General features: G+C 43.0%; 1 protein-coding gene across 3 annotated transcripts in view; it reads right to left on the reverse strand.

Moving 5' to 3' along the window:
- TGFBR2 (transforming growth factor beta receptor 2) overlaps positions 1–14,465 on the reverse strand; it is a 60,664-nt gene that overhangs the window by 46,042 nt on the left and 157 nt on the right. The window contains exons 1-2 of one of the 3 annotated variants that reach the window (XM_054815114.1): positions 14,254–14,448; positions 13,829–14,089 (exon numbers count right to left, since the gene is read on the reverse strand). In XM_054815114.1, coding sequence (XP_054671089.1) covers positions 13,829–13,922 — 94 coding nt within the window. In that variant the 5' untranslated portion in view covers positions 13,923–14,089; positions 14,254–14,448. Of the gene's footprint in view, positions 1–13,828; positions 14,223–14,253; positions 14,449–14,465 lie in introns of those variants that run through there. The other 2 variants (XM_054815115.1, XM_054815113.1) reach the window with 2 other exon arrangements.

Genomic DNA, 14,465 nt, shown 5'->3' on the forward strand with positions numbered 1-14,465 from the left:
ACAACAATACAATATTACTCACTGCTTGCAGCAGCCAGCCCCCAGCAGGGTTGGCATTACAGCGCAAGGTGAGGACATTCCTACATTAGACATAGCTCAGTGGGAAGGAACTTGCCAGTCTAAAATGTTTAGTCTACCTGCCTGAAGATGTGTGAGGGACTGCAGACTCTTCCACTTTGTTTATGATGAAGCAGAACAAAATTATAAATAAACTCAGAATGTGAAATGTACACATGAAGTTGGGTTTCTAGGGTTTTCCCCTCCCAACTGCTCTTGATATGGTCATTGTTTCCGTAAACTAATTTCAGGTTCTCAAGCTATATCCTAAGTCATTCTCAAGACCATAATCTTTCAGCAGAACTCCAAGACAGCATAAACACTGACAAGTTTGTTTAAAAAAAATATGGCAAAAAAAGAAATTTAAGTGTCTACAAAACAATTACTTCTGTTGAAGGAATTGTTTCAGGGAGAAAAGCTGGGAAGAGATAAGATAGAAACACAAGACCAAGTGCATCAAGCAGCAGCTCAGAAGCAAGCCTTCCATTGCCTCTTAATTTTAATCTGAATATCTTCAAATTTCATCCAATTACTTCAAAAATTTTTTTCTAACAACTGAGAACTATGAAAAGCAAAATATGATGACACTTCACAAACTTTTAAATGATGCAGTTCGTTTCTGGCAAAAGCATAACATTCCTCATCCTGCTACCGCAGCACAGAAGATGTTTACTGTCACATGTATTAGTTAAATTTAATAGGATAAGATCTTCAGCAGATGCTAATCTGTGATTTCTGAGTGCTGCTATGTCAAATTATACTAGCTGATGTTTAACAGTTTAGAGTCACTGAATGTTTCTGGATATTGGTCATAGCACATCATCATCCTTCACCTGGAGGGCACTCAACTGTAGAAATCGGTAACAGTCTGCAGGATGTCTAAAGGGCTTCTATGAAATGCCTTGATCATTTTAATCAAATGCCAAGTGGATTAATAATTATGTAATGAAAATACTATTTCAACAACTGTCATTGAGGAGGCTGTGCATAACATGGTCATAGTAGCTGAACCACTCAGCATCCCTTTAAACATCAGGAGCTAGTTGCATGCTTTGTTGTGGTTTCTGGTGTAACTGTTCAGTGATGTGGGCAGCTCATTCTCTAAAGCTGTCACTTTGGCATCTTTCACAAATACTGCACTCATGTAGAACACAATATGTTTTAAAAAGTGTTCTCACAAAACACAACAATTCCAAGCCTTCCAAATGCAGCAATAGTATAGGTTATACCAGATGAAAGTGCTCCGTAGGAATGGAGACATTTTTTTAATTCCTTGGATGCAAAATTTTATAACTCGTGCATATCTGAAATATGCTTGCGCAGGGTTAGTTAGCAGAGTAGCTTGTTTGTTACTTCTGGAGATGCTAGTCCTAATTCTGAGAGGGACATGAGTGATACCAGCCTGGTGGTGGTAACCTGCTGCATTACAGATTTGTAGGTTACAGGACCTGTATGCCAGGAAGAGCTGGGACGCTATTCCCAGTCTGGCCTTCTGCAAGTGAAGTCATTCCATTCAGCTAGTTTTGCAAAGCCCTAATTTATCTGAGTATATATTTAACAAGCAAAACCCTGTCTTGATTTGCAATGGGAAGTCCATCACGTCCCTTGGCAGGGCTCTAATAATGAAATGATGCTGTTAAAAATGCACACCTTGTTTCTGGAGTGATTTAGTTCACCTACAGCTTTCACTTGTTGGAATGGATGCTTGTTCACCTTTCATATTCTCATCCCCTGCAGAGTCTAAAATATCAAGTTAGCACAGCTTAGCACCTTACTCTCCATCAACTAACTGTGGTGAACTTTCACATGAGCAATCCTACCCACAGCTTAGCATTCCGGCAGAGCAGATTTAGCTAGGTTGCACTACCTTACATTTGCCTCGAGGCAAATGCTCCCAGTTACTGCTGTTTATGTGATGTGTGGTATCTTATTAAGGCATAGCAAACTGCCTGCATATCTGACCAAATCTGTATCCAGCCAGGGACCAGTAGCTGAATGTCCTTCATATGTGCAAAACCACCACAGTCTGTCATTTTCAAAAGGCAGGCAATCATTAACATTAAACTCTTACCTGAAAATGCTAAAGAGGCAGTATGGTTCCCTAAACAAACAGTACCACCTCCTTCCTAACCGGCTGCAGGCCTAAGGACAATCGAGTGGAAATTACTGCTTTGGTCAAAGCTATCCACACCTTCGTTTCAAAAGCACAAAATGGAAACTTAAACCAAAATCCACGTTTTAAAGGGAAGAGTGATGATTGTACGGGTAGTCTAACTACTCATGCTAAGCAACAGCTTGGAAAGGCATGTGTCAGTGCTTTCTATTTCTACGTGTGTGGTTACGATAGTGGTAAACGTGCCTTGTCATTAACTTTCAAGGGAAGATACTTTAAATAATTAGTGGTTTGCTTCTAGCATTTGCTACCCACCTTCACCCATGAGAAGGTCAGTATGTTTCTGATTTCAAACCACCAGTAGGTACGTGCCTGACAATCATACTACAAGTCACCGAAACAAAAAAGCCAAGTTAGGGGAAGTGCAAATTGGCTGAACTGTGAATAATATGTATGTAGACAATTGTGGGAAGAGTTAGGCCTTAAATGGTCAAACTGAAGCAAGCTACCAAAGCTTCTTTGTGCCTCACCATTCCCTGGCAGCTCCTAGCACACAGCCTCTTAACCAGAGAAAAAAAGGGGAAAAAAAAGAGTGCTAATTGTATCTTATTGAACTTGGCAGGGTATTTGAGGCTGATGAGAATGTCTGGATGCTCCGAGGGCTTTAATCCAGAATTTCTGTTGAGAAATAACAGCAGTTATTTCTCTATTGGAACCTCAATTTCCCAATCACAATAGATCAATGTTGAAACAATCTCTGCTCATTTCCCATAAGTTCTATAGTTGACCATAGAAACTGTAATTAACACATCAGTGCATTAATTTTTTTTACACACATCTAGTTGAAACTGTGGAAATTCTGAAATAACTACTGAAGTTTAACAGTGGCATCAACAATACAAAGGATGAAATCATGGGAAGCTGGAGATCTGGGTTTGGGTCTCCAGAGACTAAGAGATTGAGCCCAGGTTTCTCACTTCCCAGCTCACTGCTTTAACCATGGATCAAGATGCAAAAGCTGTTCTCAGTTATAGGTCACCAACAAATCTTGCCTCTTCCTCACATGTAAAAGAATGAGCCTGTAACTCCTTCCAACATATATAGAAGGAGTCTTCACGCCTAATACAGATACCTGGAAATCTTCCTCCTAGGGTCAAGTGCCTAGCAATTCAAAATCTACATGGGATATGCCTGGGTCCACATTCTGAATCCCATGTTCCTGGATTTTGGTGATTTAATTTGAAACCCATTTTTATCTTCCTTTATACACTTTAAAGGCAGGGGACATGTACATATGGGAAGCTCTAGGCTGCTACTTGCTATGCTAATACTCATGGTACCAGTGTGGCCTCAGGGAAGAGTGGCAACAGCAAAGCTCCAGCCAGGCAGAAACTTCAAGGCAAAAGTATAAAATGTGAGAAGAAAGGAGTGCATGAGAAAGGAATTGAAGGAGAAAGAAAAACACTGATGAAGGAACACTTTTTAGCTGTATTCCCTTTTCCAGAATAGTTCAGCAATCTTTTCCCGCTGAATGTCTTCCTGTTTCTATTATCCAGAGACAAAGAGAGAGCAGATATGGCTTTAGTTACAACAAGACAATGTGGTATTGCTGTTTACACGCAAACTTGGGCTACACCAGCTTTGCAAGCCTGATGCCCTGGCACTGTACATACCAGATGAAAATACTACAAATGCAATAAAAGGATCAGCTTCCCAGATTTTTGACTTAAGGCATTCCCTTGTGGTAAAGTTGGGTGAGGAAACAGAAGAACAGACTGAGGGGAAGAGGGGAAATTCAATAGCCCAGAAGCATGTATCACTGACCTAGTTACTTTGTGAAAGCTTCAATAAAGAGGCTTACGAAGTCATGACTATTACATGGTCCTCTCTGATCTTTTCATGAGGATGAGAAATGGTTGTTTTCAGTTTAAAAACAGAAAAAAAAGATTCTGTATGTAAAGTCTCTCTTTGTTGTGCTGTGAACTCCCTGGAGAGAATATCAGTCACCCTGCAGGGGCTGGAATAATGAATGAACCCATCAGGGAACAGGCTTTCTTCTCCTCTGACATGCTTCGGGAGACCACCCGCACACATGTCAACCCCTTCTCTGCAGAGTGCTGCCTCTAAAGCCCTGCCCAGTCTCAGCCAGCAAGGATCCTTCCTCTCGGAGCCCATCACTGATGGAGTTTAGATACTCATAGGCTGAGGAGTGGCATGACCATGGGCCTCCCACTTTCTGGGCAAAGGCTCTAACCGCTGCAGGAAAAGGAGGCAACGCAACCGTGAAAATTGGTAATGGGAACTGTGGGGAGGTAGAAGGTACGCAGCAGGGCAGCTGGCCAACTGCCACAGCACAGTCACTGCAGAATCACAGATCTCCTTGTGTGCAGGAGACAAATGAGAAGGGTAATTGCTGCATGCTTGCAGGCAGAACCAGCCAAAGGAAATAAAAGCTCAACAACCACCTGCATATGACAGCTCTTCTCTTGAAAGCTTCACGGGTTCCTGATCACAGATTGACAAATTCGTGCTGTTCAAAACCTCATTAAATTCTTCCCATTAGTGAAACACACAAAGATTTACTTCTTCATTCCTACATTCTTTCTATGGGTTTCTCAAGAAGAATGGGACACCCTGGAGTCACCACCCAGTCACGTTACAGGAAAGCTTAAGATAGCCATGGAGCTGAGGAGGGAGCATCCTGAGAGCACGAAGAGACCAACTATCATGTGAACTCCAGAAGCAACTCAGTGCTGGTCAGATGCTCAACTCCTGCATGTGATTTTATTGTCATTCCATCTTATCACTACTGATAACATAACAAAAAAGATACATCCTTAATCATGTAATTTTTACAATGCAGCCATTTTAGGGTAAAAGGTAAAAAAAAAACCCAACAAAAAACCAAAAAAGTGCTACTCCATATTAATTAGCTTTACAGTGCGTTGAAGTAAAATAAACTGACATGTAGCTACAGTCCTCCCTTTAGCACTGGCCTGAAATTGCACAGTGGATACTATCTAATGAAGGAATATTTTAAGAGACTAGACAGTTGAAGAAAAAAACTGGAAAAGGGAAAAAGTCTAGTTACATCTAACATATTTCCCCAAGCATGCACTTCAACTGACAGAAGTTATTCACACACTGCTCTCCTGGAGCACTCTAAGCGCACAAGGTATGTTAAGTCCTGATGTAACTATGATTTGGAGGCCCCATCCCTGGCAGTGTTCAAGGTCAGGTTGGCTTTGGGCAACCTGGTCTAGTGGAGGGTGTCCCTGCCTGTAGCAGGGGGGTTGGAACTAGATGATCTTTAAGGTCCCTTCTAACCATTCTATGATTCTATGACTTCAGATTTGCTCCAGCCACAGAGCTCCCAAAGGAAGCATACAGAGTTAGTCAGGACAGCCAGGTAACACTAAAAAGAGGGGAGCAGTCAAAATGGTAAGAAATTTCAGCTCCCTTTGAGCACTAAGACCTTTCTTAAATTGTTGCCTAAGTATTATAGCCATGTTATCAAAAGTATTGCTGTTCTACAGCTTTATATAGTGGCCTGTCAATAAAATCCGAGCTATGAATTAGACTTCAAGGATCAGACCAGATCAGCATCTCAAGAAACAAAAGAATCCTGGACAGCTGTTTCTGCTGCCTTCCCTGAAAATAACCAGAAGTGATAATCCATTAGTAATCATCTGTGGTCTGTTTCAAAGTTCACCCCCTTGTACAGCAACATTAAAAATGTACTTCTATTAGTTAGTGAGATGAAATCTACAAAATTACCACATTATCATCCAAAAGCCCCAGGCACCACCTAACCGTGCCAACAGGTGCCGTACACGTGTGATGTGCTTACTCCCATTCTGGGCTGCAGAATCCACAGCAGGATTAAAACCAGAGGGAGGTGGCTCACCTGCATCTCACATTTAAAATATCTAGACTTAGGAGAACTGCAGGTTAACTCTTTGAAAAATCTAACTGAACCGCCTTTAATTTCTAAGTCAATAAAATGAATACCAGCTCACTTATGACCCTTTTGGGTAAAACCTTAAACAAAATTAAAACCCACATCCACATTCTGAGGAGGAGGTTGCCCCTCAGTCCTCACTTCCCATTCTCCACTTTGCTTTCTTATTAATTACACCAGCACTAGCAGCTTATCAGTGACGAGAAAGCTGCAGTTTTCAGACAGCTTGGGAAACATACGTAAGTGCTTTTGAAGGAAAAGCCTGGTCTCAGTGAGAAATCAACCTTCTTACACATTTATCTTTTTTTGGGGGGACTACCTATCTCAAATCAACTGATCTCCATCCTCCCAAATTCTCTCCCCACAATTCCTCCTGGGCAAAAATCTTCAATGATACGTTACAAGAAGTTTGGAAATATCTTCCTTCCCTCAAATGCCTGAATTCTCTCCTTCCTAAAGTTCTAAGGACTTCAAAATACTGCAGTCAAATTACTCTTTTGCTCCAAGAAAGAGAACTGAATCACTCTGGCTCCTGTAAGACTGATATCACAAAAGCTCCCTCAAGGGAATTACAGCCTCATAACATACAGTTGCCTATTATTTATTCTGTGGCCAGATTCTCAGCTGGTATAAATCAGGGCAGGTTCCTTGCCTACAACAGAGTAAAGCTGATTTATGCCAGCTGACAGTCTGGCCCTGCATGCGTTCCACTTGCACAATGCTAGTTTTTAAAGAGGCCCATTAAAGTGCCCCAGGCACGTAAGAACCACACTCGGGTCTTTACTTGGAAAACGTTGCTCTGAGGAGTAAGACTGTGAAACCTTCTCGCTGCTCTCTCAGTCTGTACTGTTTAAATTCACTTGCTTTTCTAACAGAAGGAAGTCTCTAAGCCCTGACAGAGCCACTATGACCTTGGGAACACAAGATGGATTTTGTAATGTCTTCTGCGTAGACTCGTTTTTTTTAACTGACTTTAAATGCTGAATTAAATGAAGCCCACAGGTATACCAACGCAATGTTTTGGAGGAACCGATCAACTGCACAGAGGGCAGAAGCTATCTTTCAAAACTTGTATTACTGGTGACTATAAACAAGCCAGAAAGAATGTGGTGTGGCTGTCAAATCAGTGGCTGAGCTTATGGCTTTAGCTACTTGATAAGTCTTTTTTACCTTAAAACCTCAGGTGTCTACTTATGGAGCAGGGCAACAGCTCTTTGGCAGGCGTGGGCTGAAGTCCTTGGGTACAAACAGAAGGTATGTAGGAAATAGAAGACGGCTTTCTAATACCTCTGGTTCCAGATTACCATTTCAAAGGCACAATGCTATCCCTAGGCATCATTGTAGTGATCTATCTGCTGGGTTGTAAACTGAAGGATGCTGTAAGTGGGAGGAAGCAGACGACTCCTTCTGCTCCTGAAATCTATTAATTTCAGTCGAATTTTTGCCAAAATACTACTCTGTATGAGTGGAGAACTGGAATCCTGGAATCAGACTATCAGGACTGTTAGTAATAAAAATTGTGGTTCCTTTGCATGACAGAAATTTCTGAATACAGCTTGTTATTATGATATGAAACAAAGACTAGAAGACACCAGTCATTCAGAGCACTGCCATTCCCACCCAACAAGAAGAAAACGTGCACATGGCTACAGGTCAACCTAAAAAACACTGGCAGGAAAATGTTTTTCCTGCCCCACAAAGTGCTGTGACATTTCATATATTTTCAAATTCACTACCAGAGTCAAACCGAAATCATTTGAAGTGGTGGGTGCAGGGGTGTTTGTGCATGCACGCACAACGAGAGAGTGACAGCTCTCCAATATCCTGGGGAAAGTGGATAGGGGGAGCTCCAGATTCAAATGTGCACTCTATGAGCCAGACCAGGCACTTGATCCTGCCTTTCTTTTAACCTCAACCAGTGATTATTCTAATTATTGATTAATGATTATTTCTCTTTCTCTCTCTTTCTATATCAGAAATTCCATCCTGGACTAGGGGGGGGGGGGGGGGGGGAAAGGAAAAAAAAAAAAAAAAAAAGAAGGGTTTCCTGACGAAAGTTTAATGGAAACTGGTACATTTCCACAAATTGTTTCAGTTTTGACAAATCAGCATTTTCCCATGAAAAACAGTGTCAAAAACTCTCAACCAGCTCTAATTCTAACCAGATTAACCCAGGGATGAATGCCAGCAGGAAGTTCTTGCTAAATACCAGTTGTTTGAGCAAAGGAAAACTACTCCTCCACCAGACGATCTTCCCAGAGGTGAAAAAGGCTTTAAAATCAATATGAAAAAAAGGACAGGTAATTCCAGCTGTAACAACCACAATGACATTCAGAGTGCGAGAAAGAGCAAGGAAATGACATATTAAAAAAAATGCACAAACATGGACAAATTGGCAACTAGTATTTCTCCTGCCACTGCTAATGTTGTTGTTTATTAAAATCTGAAACAGTTGCTAAACTTTGCAGCAATGCAAACAAATGGACATTAGTCCCTGACTCAGGAATCCATACGGACTGGAGGGCAAACTCCTTAATGCACACTGCAATTTAAATTCTGCTTAAATCCCTAGAAGTTAATGGACACAAACAAACGATGGCATGCTGTCACCAACAGAAATAGAATTAAGCAACTCCTGGTGAGATTTGTTAGTTCTAACTACTGATCTGGATGAGCTCTTCATCACTGGATGGTGTTTGAAGTGGTTTGCTCTCTCTACGTATCTTACCCTAAACATCTGTATACTAACTAATCTGTGCTCTTTCAGGCAGTAGGATATAAATGGTTGTACTCAACTAATGCCAGCGCTGCTGCTCTGTCTTTACACCAGGATGAAGACATACTATGAAAAATAACCATTGAAGACTTAGCTGGGTCACTGAGAACCCAGCCTTGCAAATACGTAGTATCAACTCATTGCTTACAGTGGCATGCAGATCACCAGCATCTGCCTTAACTACAATGCCCTGCCTCAGCGTGTAAGCCCACTCCTTGCTATAAAAGCGATCCATCCCCTGTAGTAAGAAGTTTCTCCACTGTTTCTTAATACAACTCTTATCACTTCCACCTGCCAGTGAAGTTAAACTTCAAAAGGACTTCTAACTAGTCTGTTGAAAACAAAGCATATTCTTTCTGATTTATTTTGGTCTATTTTAACCTTCCAGAATTATGGTTCATAAAAAAGCACAAGTATTCTGTTGCAACCTTTTATTTTATTCTTGATTGTAAGAGTTTAAAAACCAGTTCCCATTATCCTATAGGCAAAAAGAAACAAAAAACCCTCTAACCCCAACAAAATTTAAGTCTGAAGACCTATTAAGTAAACCAAAATCTCAGCACTAAATCTCTTAGACTAGGACTCAGCCAAATTTATTTTTCACAATAGGGCTGCCTCTCCACTACTCCAAGTTGGAAAACCCTTGTACTCCCCAACATCTGCACAGAACTGGTTGATATCTCAGTCCATTTTACTGATTTTGCAATGCTCTGGCAATACAAACTAGCTGATGTCCCTGGGATGTGCCTACCTGGTAATTTCCCCTGAGTCAAAGGGCTCGTGTGTGGCAAAGGAGACACTGCACCTCTGGTGTCCCACCGGCCTCAGGACATCCCGCAGTTCCTCTGCTCAGCAGGTGCCAGAGGGGCCGGGGGACCATGGGCAGACCAGGGCTGTAACAACACACCTTCCTCCTGCTGAGCCCAGGACCATGGGGCCACAAAGGTGGCTGGAAGCCCTGACTTTCACTGTGCCACCAACACTCAACTGCGGCCATGCCAGCCAGCATGGAAACTGCACGGACCACTTTCAGATCAACACCTGTCATTGCGCTAGTGATATTTCATACCTAGCTGATACAAATGCACCTGGTTATGCAAAGTCCAAGAGATTAACAAGTTGGGCCCAACCAGTTGGTTTTGCTTATTTTTGCTATACCGTAAGTGAGGCGCAGCTCTTCTGAAGTCAGAGGAGTGACGCAGTGATACAAAGTTAATGCTAGCAAAATGCACACAGCACAGACATACAGTATTGAGAAAAAAAAGTTCCTATGCCACAAATGCAAATACATCATCATAAAAATATCCTGCAGAGGAAATATAAGCATGGGAAACTCCAACAACTGGTGCTACAGTGTTATTACACTCTTTTTTCCTCCCCCCAAAAGAGCAACTCCTTTCTAAAGGCCTAGTCCTGAAAACAAAACAAAACAAAACAAAAAACCCCACAAAACACCACAACAAAAAACTCCAAAAAACCAAAACATGAAACCCCAAAAATCAAAGCATGAAGAATTTTCCTTCTGGTAAGAGCCCGACACCATCTTTGCTCCTAAGTTCAGAATTAATGTTGTCACAATGACAACTTTGATCAGTCACCATTATATGAAACTGTAACAATTCATCACAGAAAGGAGTATTTCATTTTGAAGCAATGCTGTTTGGTTAAATGTAGGTCATAAGTGTTTATAAAATATAAGTGAAAAAATACTATGAATATGAAAAAATCTGAATTATTCCATTGTCCTTTTTTTGAAATTACTTTTGAAACTGTTTCAGGACACTTCTATGCTATAACTCTACGTAACTCTACCGATGCTAATAGAACTATATTAATTTGCAGCAGCTTAAGATCTGGCTCATCATTTTTTAATAGAAACCATTCCTGTATGTATTCACCACCTGAATATTATAGAAGCATGTTAATGCCAAGGAGTCCAAAATAGCAATTAAGTAAAAGTGATTTTCAAAGTCTCAGGTATAGAAGTCTTAGAACTCAAGATACCCCATAAATAGAAGAAAATGCAATAATATCTCTGTTCTATTCCTACTTCCCTCCTGAAATAACTGGAAATTTGCCAGTTTTAATTGGGTGGGCAGGAATGCATTTTAGATTCAATCATGTTACAAGCATGTTCCACCATGTTATGAAGATGTTTGTTCTCATACTTCACTCTTGCAAATATCTGAAGCTCTAAATTTGATTTTATTACTATAAAATTACCCATGATATGACTTTTTAAAAAATGAGACAATAATGCAAATAGAGTTTGGTTGTACGGAGAAATTAAGTTCCTGTGGTTCAGAAAAGAACAATAATTACACAGATTATTCCAAAGAATAAATTTTTGGTTTGGATACCCCAAAGATAAATTACAGATTCATACTCACTTGGACACAGCAGTGTTGATTTCTTATGTGGGCAATTGCTGGTTTGCACTGCCATGTATTGATTAAATGCTCAATATAGCATTCACAATCATTCGAAAAATCACACCTTGTCCCTTTACTTTATTGAAAAAATTTCAGTTACTTGTGTGTAGTACAAGACATGAAAGCATCTTTTTCAAAGCAGGTAGTTCCTATTGGACCTGCTTATAAATTTGTGGTTTTGTCCAGAACCTTTATGGGAATGTGCCATTCCTGTCTAATATTTCGCTGTGAAGAATGTTAAAATGAAATTTTAACTAGGCCTTTATTGAACTTTTCACCAACAAGAGTCAGCTGGTTAGTAGGCATACCTGGGAAGTGAGCTCTCCTGAGACAGGTATCTCTCCTGCCTCATCCTCACTGAATTACTGAGCTATTGATTACTACAAAGTAAGTATCTCTTTACTGTTTTGTTTTCCCCCAAACATTTGGCAGCTCTAGTTTTCATTCTGATGCCAAATAACTGATACGCGAACCTCATACTTTCTGCCCCCACAAAACTGTCCTTTTCTGACCAACTCTTCCTGTTACGCACACAATAGAATCCTATGGTGATTATTAAAACAACTTTTGGAGCTATAGTATAGGTTATCTGACAACAGGTCTACTCAGTTTTAGTTACTGTAGGGTGTAGATGAAGATCAGTATGAAAAATGATGAATTGTAACCAATTTCTATATATTTTTTCCTCACTGGACCTACGACAAGAAAGAACAACAAATCCTTAAGCTATGTCATTTTAAAAATCTACCTGTAGTTTGAGACTGTCTATACTGGTTGAGTGGAAAAAAAAAACCAAACCATAATAATAAATAACACAAGATTGACAAAAGTGGAACTTTTTCATTTAAAGCTCTTTGTGATGGGAATCTGAAAAAAAATTGGGGCTGGGGTCAAAATAAAAGCCATCACTAGTTGAGTATGATTGACATTAATCAGAAATAATATTTATGACAATCAACAAGAAGCTGCAAACCTCACATTTAAAATAATACAATTTTGAGCCCTGGGACACCATAGCATCTTATTCTTAAACTGTTTTGTTCATCTGCCCTAAGCTTCCATGAGTAACTTTGCAGGTATGTAAAACCTGTTGACTTTGACAGGATTACTAATGAAGCATGAAGTTATTCCTACTGTACATAGCTATTGGAAGTAGCCATACAAGGGCTATCTAGTTCATGTTATTATGTTTTAGCAACAATTTTGAGATCATTATGGACCATGAACGGACCACAAGGGAGAATCAGAGGGCACAGAGCAAAGTTTGTAGAAGCTCAGGTGTCTGCACATCTTACCTGAAGACTAAAACTAGATGTGATATCAGAAGACATCTCAGAAATCTACTTAATTCTTCGAAACTGTTTCAGATGTAGTTGTGCTGCAATCTGATGTTCTCTTTTTAGGTTCACCAGTTGCACTGCAACATGATTTAGGGCCTAACTTTGCATTTACAGATGTTAGTTCACAGATGTGGTTTAGTGCTGGTAGGACTGAGAATGAAAGCTCCTCAGGGCAGGGACCTTGCTTTTGCAGCAGCACTTTAAGCTCTTGCTACATTCCAAATTACCCTATGAAGAATACCGCAAGCCACAGTCTCAAAAACCTATCTAAGGATGTCTTGGTAAAAATGGAATAAGGGATGTAAAGTGTCATTAAAAGTGAACTGAACACCACGAGCACCAAGTGCTACAGGAATGACCGCTACTCTCAGTCCAGCTGCTCACGATCACGGCTTAATTCTGCTGTAGGCAGAGACTCAACATATAAAGTAACTTTTTGGTAAGCAACTGCTGATCCACACAGCAGTGAGCTCTGTGGCCACGCACAGGCCCTCAGCTGGGAGCCGGCACCCACCGGCTCAGGCCATGTAGCGCCCGTGGCACCTTCCAGCCCCTCTCCCTGTGGCTGCGCAGGGCGAGCTGCTCCCCGTCCCACAGGGCATCGCAAAGGCTCTGCCGGGGGCTGGATCCTGCAGCCGTGAGCACGCACCGAAGGGGGCTGGAGGCGCGGGCCGTGGCCGGCTGGTTGCCCCCCGGCCTGGCGCCCCCCGGGCACACGGTGCGGCCCGGCACCAGGTGCGGAAGCTGCTGCAGCAGCTGCAGGGCCGGGCAGCCGCTGCCCCCGGGGACAGCAGTCCGCTCCCGAGCTGCCCTCTCCGGGCTCCTCCGGCCGGACCAGACCCTGCTGCATTTCCTGCCAAATCCTCTCTTTTCTCCCCCCTCCTCCCTCCACGGACGTACCTCAGATTTTGCGGCGAAGCCCCCAGATTCCCCGTCCTTTCTTCTCCGCTTATTTTCCAGCAGGGCAATAAACAAACACGCTCACCCCTCCCGAAATGTTTCCAGCCTCAAAACTTTCTTAGCAACCGCGTCCCCCCCTCCCGCGGCGGACGCCTGCCTCCTGCCCCGCTCCTGCCTCCTGCCCCGCTCCGCTCCTGCCTCCGGCCCCAGCAACTGTCAAGCGGGAGCGCCGGGCCGGCGCGCACTTACCCCGAAGCAGAGCGGGGACCGAGCTGCCCATGAGGACCCAGAGGGAGACGCGCAGAAGCAGCCGCCCCAGGCTCCTCGGCAGACGGAGAATCATCGCGGAGCCGGATCGGCATAGACGGCGAGCCGCGGGCGGGGGGCGGCCGGGCCGGCCGGGCAGCGGGGGAGGCCGCGGCGGCGGGGCTGGCAGGGCGGCGGGGGAGCGGGCTGCGCGGCTCCGCTGGTCGGGACCGCGGGTGACTCACTGAAAACTTCACTTCGGCGCTGCAGGGGAAACAGGAAATCTTAAACTTCGCAAACAGCTGGGCAGGACTCTCTTACTCTTACAGTAGTTCCTTCTCCCCCTTCCCACAGTCACCCCCTCCCCTGCGCTCGCCCTTTTTCTTTCTTTCTTTCTTTTTTTTTTTTTAAAAAACATGAAACCTCACCCAGTTTGGTGTCAATCATCTGCCAGAGGCCAGCCCCTCTCAGGTCTGGCTCTCCCACCACAAGCGCGCCGGGGCCAGCCCCGACGTGCAGCCCGGATCCCTGCGCCTGCCTCCCTCCCGAGGCGGGGACCGGGCACAGCCACCCGCCCGCGCTGCCGGGCCCCGGAGCGGCGGCGTGGCTTGCGAGGGGACTCAAGGTCGACGGGAAGCCG

Source organism: Grus americana, chromosome 2, assembly GCF_028858705.1.
Source record: "Grus americana isolate bGruAme1 chromosome 2, bGruAme1.mat, whole genome shotgun sequence".
NCBI lineage: Eukaryota > Metazoa > Chordata > Aves > Gruiformes > Gruidae > Grus > Grus americana.